Genomic DNA, 11844 nt, shown 5'->3' with positions numbered 1-11844 from the left:
GCCATCAATGGGCGGGACTTCCTACTGAATCTAGCATTGCGGCCTCTTGCTGAAGGGCACCTGTCTCATTCTGTTTGTACAGGGGTCGTGTGTTAAAGGTAAGCATAACATTTTTATAAACAATGTGGCTAATCGTTTTTGGTTATTTGCAGTGTGATTGGAACTAAGTAATCCTAGAAATCCCTCGGTAACGACGCACTATTTTGCTAAGGACCCAAAAATCAGCTTAGCTAGCAGGCTAACATAGCAAGCTAACGTTTACTTGACATAGTATGCTTGCTACTTTGCAGTTACTCTGATGAGAGACGTTTCTGTAAGAAGTTACTAGCATTTGTGCATCCATGGACAACCTTGAAATAGGTTAATATATATATAGATAGCTATATATTTATCTATCTCTATATATATATATATATATATATATATATATTTAGCTATACGTGAATAAATAACGTTGCACTAGTCAAGCTAGTGAAGCTCTGAGCTAAGCAGTATAAAGATCACGATCTTTATTATATAATAACGTCAGTAACATTTTGAGGTTTCACTTCAGAAATGCAAGAATCCACCAACACTGTGCAAAAAGTTACACGCATTGGCTTTTTGGAAAATTCCATTGTGTGATTTATTTGTACCTTCATGTCCCTTCAGACCTAAAGGTCATTTTATATAAGCTTCAACTGTCTTCATCCATTTAATTTCCAAGATCTGGTGTTGGAGTGTAGGACTAGATTAAGGGCAGTTTATTCCCTCTGAAAGCTGCATATAATCTCAATTAAAGATTATTGTGTACGTTTAAGGCTGAATATTTACTCACTACTGTATTGTTGTAATTGGACACGGACATTTAAATAATAGGAATGCATAATAAAAAAATGTCTTAGCTGTAAAGTCATTTCAGCTGTGGCATTCAAAAAAATTGGACTTTTGTAGTAATTCAGGACAGAAACAAAGGTTGATGGTGCACTAGTTTTACAGCTAAAAACTAATATACTTTAATTTTTTTTTTTCAATAAGCCTGCTTTGAGGTTACATTTTTGAGTCAGATGTAGAATCTTGAATGCGGCCAAGACTAATTCCTGAGTTTACTGTATGTTTCACACGTGGAGTTTCAAAGGTAGAAGAAATGGAGCTTGTTGTAGATGAGAAGAACAGAGCACTTGCTGCACTGAAAACTAGTTTGTGAGTTAGGAGTATTAAATGCAGGCTGAAGATGAGTCAGGGCCTGTCATGAGAAAAAGAAATGGACTTTTAAGTATTATTTTCATAGGAATGTAACACAGTGAACCAACGATAGATATATATAAGTCATATAAGAGAAGAAACTGCTACTTGATCCATGTGTAAAGATATTATGCATTGTAGATTCGTGTTATTTTTGAAACCATGTTTTAAAGCTTAACGATAAACTTAACAGTTATGCTATCAGTCAGTTACCGTCTTTTTTTTTTTTTTTTTCCCCTCTATGGTAGGACCATTAACTTATCCATCATGGGAGGACACGACGCTGGAGCACAGCACCAGTTCACTGGACTTGCCAAGTACTTCAATGCATACACAATCACAGGAAGGAGGAATGTGAGTTGTGTTAAAGAGCTTTACCGTTAAGTGGCTTAAAACTACCTTTGTAAGATTCTTACTCCTCTTTATTTTCACTTTTTTTTTTTATCTTAGTGTGTTTTGGCCACATATGCCAGCATCGCAGCCCTCGTCCTTTTCTTCAAATTGAAGCCAAAGAAACAGGCTGCCATCACAGAAAATAAGTAATGTAAGTATGTTTTTGTCGCTGTACCACTTTCATGCTACAGTGTTATTTTCTTAACTGGGCGCTGCTTTCATCTCCTCACAGGTTTCCATTTGACCGTCATTTCTAACAGCTTGCAGCGGAGGGAGAGAGCAGCTGGACGTGTTGTGTTAAAATGTGACTGTTTCCCATGTTAACAATAAAGAAAATTTATGCCCAGAACATAGAAAAGGCTTCGTTTTATTTACAGTGTGCACCGGTATAAAAGTCTTATGTTACAGAAATGTCAGCCATGGATTGAGTTAAGCTGAAAAGATGGCAGTGATTTATAAAAACGGTCCTCAGTCTGCAGGATCGGTTCAATTTGACAGAACTGCAACAGATGGGTTCTGATCTGTCAGACAGTTGGTTGCATGTGGAGCTCACAGGCTTCGAGTGTGTCATTCAAGCTTCCACTGGTTTTCTTATGGATTGTAGGCTCCTGCAGCTAGAAGCAGATTCCTCCGTGTGAAGTGGAGGTGAATGACGGGTGTAGATTTAGTCATGTAAGTGCCTAGCAGAAGCTCCTGGGAGTTATCTTGTAGATGGATGTGTCCCGTAGCTGCTGTGAAGTCATCCGTCTCTAAATCATCAAATGCTTTCGTTGCATCCCACAGGCGAACAGTGTTGTCCATAGAACCTGAAAAAAGACAGTGAAGCTTGATTACTTAGGCTATACGGGCTTTTGTTTCAATTTAGCAACTGCAGTTGACATCAAACACCCACCTGAAGCGAGGATCTCTCCATCCCTGCTGAACCTGAGGGAATAGACTGTATCTGTGTGGCCTTTGAGCTCTCCAATCATCAATCCATGACCAATGTCCCACAGAAGAACTCTGCCGTCAGTTGCTCCGGAGGCCAAGAACTTCCCATTGGGAGAGAAAGCCAGTGTATGGATCGGACCCTGGAGGATACAGAGACTGCATCAGTATGGCGTCTGCAGCATTCAGTTTAGCTTATGTGAACCTCAACTGTCTTCGACTCCCAACAAAACTGAAATTATGCACAAACAGCTGGATAGGCTCCAGCGACCCTGAGTTGGATTAAGCTGGTATATAAAATGGATGGATGGATGGATGACTGAATAACATTTTGCTTATCTCAGACTATATTTTTAGAGATTTCCCAACTTTAGTGTGCAGCAGCCTTGATCATGCACATGCATGAACTGTAAGTCTGTTGTTGAGCATATTTTATTAGTTTTGCAGGCTAAAGTATAAATATTCATTTAAAACTTTTGACTGTGCCATATCTGCCCATTTTTCACTGACTGTTGAGGTTAATAAACTTTATACCACCAATGGACGTAACCATCTGGTGTCACTTGTGGGTTTGTGAACATCATGAATTTGGACATCATTATCCTTGTCTTTTGAAACTGACTCCAGTCAGGCTTGCATGTACCTTCCTGACTCCTTTTAGGTATAAAATTTAAATTTTTGGTGGCCAGAAATTTTAAAATGAACATCATGTTGTATTAAAGTAAATCTCACACTTGCAATTGAGCCCATAAACTCTCAGTGAGAAAATATTTACTGGTCACAGGTAAAGTGAGACTTATGGTCTCTTTTTTCACCGGTTTTAATGAGAACAAACTTCTCTGTGCATCTCAGGAGTCGTCCCCTGCTGACCAACATAGAGAAGGCAGGTTTAAGGCACTTCCACATTTGCAACATTTCTTAGACCTGAGGCAGTGACTACTTTGTTAATAGAGTCCACAATGTCCCACATTGTCTGGAAGTTGTTTTTACTTCTTACTTCTTACAACGTCCACCTGAGGGAAAACACTCCATCGACCAAAGTGTCAGAATGGATGCACTGCTCTGTAAAACAGATTCGTTACCATTTTCTATTTTTTAAATAGAACAGAAAACACAGAGCTGCCCTGCTAAACTGACCTTATGACCAGTGAAGATGCGGACACAGTTTCCAGTCAGTACATCCCAGAGCCGGATGGTGCGGTCAGATGAGCCCGTGGCCAAGTAATTGGAATTAGGGTGAAAACGAGTACAAGTGACATCAGCTAGGTGACCAGCAAATATCCGCAGCGGCTGGTAGTGATCCGTCGCCCACAAACTGTCGGAAAATACACAAAGAAAGACATCTGTGTAATGAGCTGTGACACTCGGATTTCTGGTGTTGTTGAAGAACACCGGAGAACTGCCTCATGAAACTACAATTTCACGTGTTAACGAAATGAGCGCTGCAGTTTCTTACCGAGCGACCCGGTCGTGTCCCCCAGAGACAAAATAGTATCCGTAAGGGGAAAACTGCGTGTCCCACACTGGGTAATTGTGACCTTTGTAGCCCACCAGACACGTGAATGTTTGGAGACTCCACAGCCTGACTGTGCCATCCTCAGAACTTGACAACAGATAGTTTCTGAAAGGCAAAAACCATCTGTCATTGGTTACAGTGAAAACAAAAAAATAGGGAACTCAGATCAGAAAAAGTTCAAAACAGTTCAGAGCTCAAGTCCAAATCTACCTGTCCGGGCTGAAGCTGATACCATACACTGGACCGCTGTGTCCGTAGAGTATCTTTGACTCACTGGCCGTCTTCTCATCCATGATCCTCTCTAGCACATCATCTGACTCTTTGTCAATCAGATTCAAGTCTGAAGAGGAACAATAGAAAGTGAAACAAGTGAAGTTTTTGATCAATAATCAAAGATGTTGTTGCTCCCGGTCATATAACGTACCAGCTGCAGACTTGACCTTGCGGAGCTTCTTCGGCGTGACGCTCCACACTCGTACTGTGGAGTCAGCAAAGCCTCCGGCAATCAGGCTGGAGTCGTCAGTGAAGTCCACTGCAGTCAGACCCTGTAAAAGAGAAATGATGTTCAGTGTAGTTTACATTGGTATCAGTTCTTCCATCTGTCAACTGCTGTGGAGCGTAAACACAGACAAGCAGCAACTTATTGTGGTTACTTACCTGATAGGCATTGAGAAAAGAGTAGAAGCAGACAGAGGGGAGGTTATCTGGTCCCAGACGGATTCTCTTGGTGGCCTCCTTCATGTACATGATCTTGTCCAGCTTGTCTGAGTCTTTTAGTTCTGGCAGAGGTATCCTAAATCACAGCACTCTATCATCAGCTACTGGCAAGTAAATCCAAGGTACCAAAACACAGAAGCTTACTGGATGATCTGCTTCTGGCTTTACAAAATCATTTTATGGATAATATGAAATTAAAGTCTAAGGTGTATAGTCAGAGACGCACAGTGTATCGCTGAGTGAAGAATCCCCACCTATTCTGTGAAGGAGCATTTGGATCCTGCTTCTTGCTTTTGGAGCCCATGCTGTCTTTTTTGGGCTTTTTCTTCTTTGGTTTGCCCTCCTCATTCTCTGCTTCCTCGTCTTCATCATCCAGAGGCAGCTCGATCTCGGGCTCCTTCAGAAGTCCATAGTAAACCTACATCGGCAACAGGATTGTTTCAACAGGGTTGTTAAAAGATTGTAGGGCAACATGGAAGACAAAGATCAGGTTATATCTGTGTCATATTTATCCAACCTTAGCCTTATTGGCCTCTCGCTTTCCCTCTCCTGCCAAGCTGCCAGACATGGCATCGATCTGGCTCTTGCTGCGTGGCATGCCATCGAAGATGTCAATGTAGAGATGCTCTTGGATAATATTCCAAATCTGGTTGTTCTGACGCTCCTGCAGGTGCCTCTTGAGTAGCTGATATGAGTCACGGGAGATACGCAGGACAAACTTGCTGGTCCGGAAGTCCAGCAGGGTCTCATTGCCTCTCATGTGCTCCTTCTTTGTCAGGCTGGATAAAATACGCAAGTCATCTTCATAGTAGCACTCCTGATCCCCGCTGAACCTGAGATGGAGAGAAATGCATGAGATGAGGTTATAGAGATGTCCAGGATGAATCCTGGGGTTCACATGTGAGAGTAAAGCAAGTTAAAGGGACTCACTTTCCAAAGAAGGTCTTAGCCTCATTTTCATGATTGTTGTACACCAGTTCCAGGTACATGTGGACAAACAGCGGGTAGAAGACCTGAGACAGTTCTGCTCTGTGACAGTCCAAAACTGTTTCTATGAACTTCTTTAGATCTCTGTAGTAAATCTTGTACAGAGTTGGGTCTCCCTGCTGGCTGTAGGCTGACAGCACTACACTCACATCTGGCTGATCGTCCCCAGCTGCTGCTGAAAGAAACCCAGTGTGAAGTACTGTTCTGTCAGAAATACATTCATTTTGGTCATTTTTAGATATTCTTTTTTTAATTGAAATTCTTAAACATATTCAAACTTTTCTTATTTATACAGTTCATATATTTGCAATGAAATCATTAGTTTGAACATAAAGAACATTTACATCAGGTAATAAAAATGCAAGAAACCTCACAATAAAAAGTATTAAGTCTCCAAAACAACGCTTAACACAGTAGTACTCTGGGTTTCAGCTGTTATGAACGACTATTATTACATTTTCCTCTCTAGCTACAATTCTTAACATTTAATAAACACATGAATTCGTAGTTCGTTAATTTGTTATTCGTAGTTTTCGGTGTTTCATGCATAAAAACTAATTGTACCCTTGGTTGGCGCCTGAGCTACGGCGGAGGATGAGACGGTCACCCGGCTGAGTAGAGAACTCGCATCCACGCCATCTCCGTCCGCACTGCCCGCAGCACCTCCTGGTCCTGACCCAGAGGAGTCAGTTCCCTTCGGATCCAGCGCATCTTCCGGCAATCCCGCTTCACGTCTCAAAATTTCAGCCGACTCAGTCAATTTGTTCTTCGCGAGGAACTGCAAGACTGCCAACAGCGTCTGCTGGTCCTCCGGTGCTCCGCTCGCAGGTTTGGCGCTTCCAGCCGCGGTACTGGAACCAGGGGATGTGGAAACCAGTCTGCTGTCGTTTGCGTTACTATTTCCGAAGCCATCGCTTTGTGGCTCTGATTTTATGTCTATTTCGTCTTTCGCGTCGACCATACTACCTTGTACGGCCGCCATTTTCCGAATGAATTGCGCATGTGCGAGGTTGAAAAACGAAAACTCCAACGGCACAATATCAGGTCATCTGATTGGTTGTTACTCTCTAGCGTCATGTTAGACGAAGAAGAAGTCCCGCCTCCTTTACGCTTCACGCTATCCAAACCTTAACGCTAACGCTTGAGAAATGCCATGACATATGACAGAGGAAGAAAGTTCTCCATTCGTATATCAAAGTTTATGAACAAAATGTTTAATTGACCACAGCAGTGATTAGATATACTCTGTGTATTTTTTATACCACATTTAATAGTTAAACTTGTTGAAAATGAAACTCTTTAGGCAAGGCAAGGTAAGTTTATTTGTAGAGCACAGTTCGTACACAAGGCAATTCAAAGTGCTTTACAGCTACATAAAATCACAAGGAGGCAAATAAAATCCTTCCGAAAAACATAAAAAATAATCATTAATTAATTCAATTAAAAGCGAAGTGTACAGATAGAATACTTTCAGTTGTCATATGCACAGCTAAATAGAGCTGGTTTCAGCCTGGACTTAAACATTGTCAGAGTTTGAGGCCTATCTCAAATCTTCTGGAAGACTGTTCCAGATTTTAGGAGCATTAAACTGAAACACAGCCTCACCTTGTTTAGTCCTGACTCTGGGCACCAGGAGGAGACCACTCCCTGAGGTTCTCAGAGTCCGAGTTGGTTCATATGGCTCTAACATGTCAAAGACGTACTTTGGCGCGAGACCATGAAGAGCAGGCAGAGCATGCTTTTAATAAACCTGAGTTAAAACTTTGGGAAGTTTGTAGTATCCCCAGCTGCTAGTTGCTTCCATCATCTGACTCCACAGTTTTAAGAAGAACCAGTTAAAATAAAATTATAAATGTACAGTAATATAGCTTGGGTTTGGATCAAAAGTTTAAAAAATTTGGTTGGAAAAGTTGGAGCATTTTCATACGATCTGCCCGCCACACACAAAAAAGAAAATCACCTTATTATAAACATCTCACAAGAGCAACAGCTAAAAGACAGAAAAGGTAGACATGCAGGCCATAGATGTTATATCCATAACACATCAAGTCAAATTCTATATGAAACAGCAACAAGTTTCTTTGCTGTCTATTTGCTGAAGGCATTTAAAGATACTCAAAGAGGGTAGTGTTTCTAAGTGAATGGCTTTTTAAAACTAATTCTATGCTCTAGGGTGCAATTTGACCAAACTCAGAGTGAACCCTGGGAACATTTGTTGCTATAGTTAATTAGGATGATGGGACAGAAAACTGGACATAGAGGAAACTTAATTAATTATATGTTGTGTTTTTTTCTCTGAATATAGAGGGGATCATATAAAGATTCATGTAAAAAGCCTTGGGGTAAGAGTACCTGTATTAGAAAACTAAATGCACAATGACATACTCAATCCAGTTGACAGTGTGAAGAATTTATATATGTATATGCATGTACAGTTTTCTCTCTGGCTGCAGATCCAAAACATTTTAAGTGACATAAAAGCCCATTTGTGGTCTAACATTTTTAAACAATTTGTCTAGCATATAGATTTTACCATTATTAATGCTGAACTGGTCTTAATTTGTTTTCCTTATTAGATGATAAGTGAAAGTTTATTACATTATGAGCCCAAGAAAACAAAAAATATTTGTTTTATCTGAGCAACTATCCGAACCCAAAGATACTGAATAAGTTTGCATTTATGATGAAGAAAAGCATCAAATACTTAATGTGAAAAACAAGTTGACCAGTAAAAGTTAAACATGTTTGCTTGAAATAAAACATCAACTAAAACAGTTAATGACAATGAAATTAATTTCCTGTCAGTTGACAAATCAACTAACAAATGAATCTAATGTCTAACTTTTCTTTTACAAAGAGGGTGTAATTCCACAGCTCTAATTTTTTTCATCTCTTAGTAGATATGTACCTTTTTGTACCAGATGGTGGCACTTTGTTCCCACACATTGAACGTCTCAACCAGCCACAGCATTAGAGCATCATCTTTTTTCCTACTGAATAAATACTTTTAAAATCTAATGCTTTGTAAAAGGCCAGTAAGTAAAATAATTAGAGACTGAAATTAATTCCTTTATCAACTGTAACTGTTGAATTAATGACATCTTAACAGGGGCATCTTGCTGGATTTTATGATAATTGCAAATTACAGTCCAATGTCTTCATTTCTTGTAATTCAATGAGCAATGCAGTGAGTAACCAGTAACAGCAGATAATTGTAATTCATTAACTTAAAATGCTCAATCAGCCTCCCCACACACACCATGAGTTCAGCGGTTGGCTGAATTGATGCAATCACCATTTGAACAAAGATGGGTGTGTTTAAATGTGAGCTCTGTCCTGAAAAGGATGTATTCTTTAAAGCAGAAAGGAACATGTTCAGAAAGTTTGTTTCAGGGTAAATTACACTGGTTACTTATGTCCTAAGGATGTTCCTGGATGCCATTGTAATACTTACATATAACTTATTTTGTCCTAACATTAGCTTAAAAAGTAAAACTACTCAATCATAAAAGCTATATTCAAAAAAGCTTGATGTGTAAAATGTTCACATAAGGGCACCAATCTTGAATAAAAAGCTTAATATCACTATGTTGATTAATCAGTTGCATAATTGCATAATGGTAATTATAGTGGAGCACGTGGAGCAAGAAAGGTGGAAAACATGCAGCAAAAATCTCCGGTACTGATCCAAGGACAATGAAGATACTGGAATAGAATTTAGCTCATTCACTGATCCTTGACTCATAAATCTTCTCCATCTTTAAGTTACTGTGATTAATAATTTTTTAATGAAAGTCAATTATGTTTTTTTGTAAAGAACTTTACACTCACAATGTGGGATTTAATGTTTAGGAAGATGAGGGACATATACGATCCCAACTGTTACATCCTGCAAAGTTAAAAGTTAGTCATGAACATTTTTGTATTTTCAACTTGTACCAGAGAGGAAGTTCAAGAGTGACAGAAACTGTGTTGAAGGCAGTACCGGTCGGTGTTCACTTTGCATTCTGCTGAGGCTGGATTTCTGCCTACACGGAATAACACACCTCCTCCTTCTGTGAACATGTTGTCAGACACACGCGTGTACTGCTGACTGGGCAGGTCTCGGGTCAGTGCGGCATCTGTTTTCATTTTAAGGATGCTGTCAGTAGTGAATAAAAACTAAGCCATATTTCACCAAAGCTTCAAATATCTTCTTTAAATGAACACCTTATCGTTTGTATCATGAGTACAATAGTATTAGATGATGCTTATTTGTAATCACAGACAATTAACTTACTGCAAAGCTGAACATGCAGCAGCTCATCTGCTCTCAGACACTCATTCATTCTGGACATCATGACAGTGATAACTTAGCTGGTCTATGCTGAGGGATGGGACAGAGGGCACAGAGCGAGCAGGGCGTTGCGTAACACTGCGGCTACACTGCTCCATGTGAAGGAGAGGTGGGGGTGGGGTTTGTTGGTGGGTGTAGGGTATTTTAACATCAGCTGTTCAAGGCGTGCTCAACAATACATCATTGTAAACTGCTAATTAGAGGGAAAGTATACTCCCTTCTGTGATGTGGAAAGATGACAGCTGGTCAGAGCTGTAACACATGTGAGGCCAAAGGTTATTGACTTAAGATCTATAAGTATTGTCTTTATACAGCAGGTTACAGAATCTCCTTTGCTGCCACTCTGCACCTCCATGAAGGGAGCAGTCGATATGGTTTGTGATATTAACTGCACTGCAAATACAACAAAGACAGACAGCATGCGCTTCCCATTGGCCAGCACTGTACTGGACCAATTTGTGTAAAAAGAACTGGAAGAACTTAAACAAGTTGTGCACACTAGGACAATTTTAAGGTAGAACTGTTACATTTGTGCTCAAATTGCATTTGCAAGCTTGGAAAATACAATGCACTGTATACCACCAGGATCAAATGCTTACACTATAAATATCCATTGTTTTACAGTCCAAAATTAATTTTTTCACCTGAGTTCTGCTTTGAACACAGTGTATATTAAGTATATTTCATTGTGTGTCTTATTTACCCTATCTATATATCAATGTGATTTTCTTTTTGTAAGAAAAACTAGTAATGATAATGACCCTTCTCACTTTATCATCATTTTTCACTTTCACTTTGTCCCCTTCAAGCCCCACCCTGAAGTTCCCCAATGCTGCCCCTATAAACAAATTGAAGAGATTATGTATTCATCAAATAAACCTTCCCAAGTTGCTATACTGACCACAAGAGCAAGAGCCTTGCTAAACCAACCTTTTGTCTTTGATTTAGTCCTAAATCAGTTCCAGTGCTGAAGCTGTTCCAGTGCTTTTCACTGTGTTAATGAAATGGGTGAGTGACAAGAAGAGACACGCATGTTCAGTTTCATCCTTTCTTCACACCTCAGTGATGATTGGTTCAGTTCCTCAATGTGTGTGTGTGTGTGTGGAAACTGGAGGACTCTCCTCCCATCCCCCGTTCTGCTCTGTCAGAAAGCAGCAAGGCGTGGCTCTCCCACAGAGACAGGTTTGTGGGAGTTCTCACCGAAGAAAAAGAAACAGCTTTATGTACACTTCAATTCCTAAAATCCCTATTGCCTTAAGGCCATAATGTAACACTCTATATCTTGATGGAGTAATTGTCACTTCAAGCCTTTAGCAATATCTGTACTGTTGTTTTAGTCATTATAATGTCAAGAGCTCTGCTTACTTTTGAGTGGAACTTACTGGCAGGTTGCTGACACCACTGTTTCTATGAAATTACTGACTTGCATCAGTAATTTGAAATAGAAGGATATTACGCATGTTCATATGGTTAAAGCACATCAGGAGAAGCTGGGACTTTATGTCCCCTCCAGCAGTTACACTTGCAGTAAAAACAGAGGGGCGGTTTGATGTGCTAATTAAAACTAGCACCACTGACATCTGAAAACCATGAGCAGGTTCAGAAAAAATATTCATTTAGGTTAAAATTGCAAGGAGATTGGACTGATATTTTATCATCAAGATTTAAGGCATAAGCTATTAAAGAGAAATACAGCTTGCAGGGAAACCTGCATGTGCCCGTCCTTATGATGTGGTCTTGGGAG

The 11844-nt window shown here is 40.0% G+C and overlaps 2 protein-coding genes across 3 annotated transcripts; one reads left to right on the top strand and one right to left on the bottom strand.

Moving 5' to 3' along the window:
- Positions 1–11: 11 nt before the first annotated feature.
- On the top strand, positions 12–1975 carry atp5md (ATP synthase membrane subunit k). Its single transcript, XM_072384366.1, has 4 exons — positions 12–98; positions 1473–1578; positions 1675–1768; positions 1850–1975. The coding sequence occupies exons 2-3, from the start codon at positions 1492–1494 to the stop codon at positions 1765–1767; spliced, it is 180 nt and encodes a 59-aa protein (XP_072240467.1). The 5' UTR covers positions 12–98; positions 1473–1491; the 3' UTR covers position 1768; positions 1850–1975.
- On the bottom strand, positions 1965–6746 carry taf5 (TAF5 RNA polymerase II, TATA box binding protein (TBP)-associated factor). Of its 2 annotated transcripts, none has more exons than XM_072384364.1 (11): positions 6329–6746; positions 5708–5939; positions 5295–5610; positions 5032–5195; positions 4718–4853; positions 4485–4605; positions 4271–4400; positions 4001–4165; positions 3682–3859; positions 2510–2687; positions 1965–2423 (listed from the first exon to the last, which is right to left on the bottom strand). In XM_072384364.1, exons 1-11 carry the CDS (start codon positions 6744–6746, stop codon positions 2209–2211), a joined length of 2253 nt encoding a protein of 750 aa, XP_072240465.1. In that variant the 3' UTR covers positions 1965–2208. The 2 variants fall into 2 exon arrangements, with proteins under 2 accessions (XP_072240465.1, XP_072240466.1); XM_072384365.1 differs by having other exon boundaries at positions 5708–5936.
- Between the last annotated feature and the right edge of the window lie 5098 nt (positions 6747–11844).

Source organism: Leuresthes tenuis, unplaced genomic scaffold (genome assembly GCF_036924035.1).
Source record: "Leuresthes tenuis unplaced genomic scaffold, fLeuTen1.0.hap1 SCAF_4, whole genome shotgun sequence".
NCBI lineage: Eukaryota > Metazoa > Chordata > Actinopteri > Atheriniformes > Atherinopsidae > Leuresthes > Leuresthes tenuis.
The sequence above is the reverse complement of the archived record's forward strand: the minus strand, read 5'-3'. Positions and strand labels throughout refer to the sequence as shown.

What these genes read in the sequence shown, in the direction of transcription:
- atp5md (XM_072384366.1), top strand. Translation starts at nt 1,492, where the DNA reads ATGGGAGGACACGACGCTGGAGCACAGCACCAGTTCACTGGACTTGCC. An exon ending in CAATCACAGGAAGGAGGAAT is followed by an intron (nt 1,579 to 1,674) that starts GTGAGTTGTGTT and finishes TTTTTATCTTAG; the next exon opens with TGTGTTTTGGCCACATATGC.
- taf5 (XM_072384364.1), bottom strand. Translation starts at nt 6,746, where the DNA reads ATGGCGGCCGTACAAGGTAGTATGGTCGACGCGAAAGACGAAATAGAC. An exon ending in AATGCTCCTTCACAGAATAG is followed by an intron (nt 4,854 to 5,031) that starts GTGGGGATTCTT and finishes GCTGTGATTTAG; the next exon opens with GATACCTCTGCCAGAACTAA. An exon ending in CTTTTCTCAATGCCTATCAG is followed by an intron (nt 4,606 to 4,717) that starts GTAAGTAACCAC and finishes TCTCTTTTACAG; the next exon opens with GGTCTGACTGCAGTGGACTT.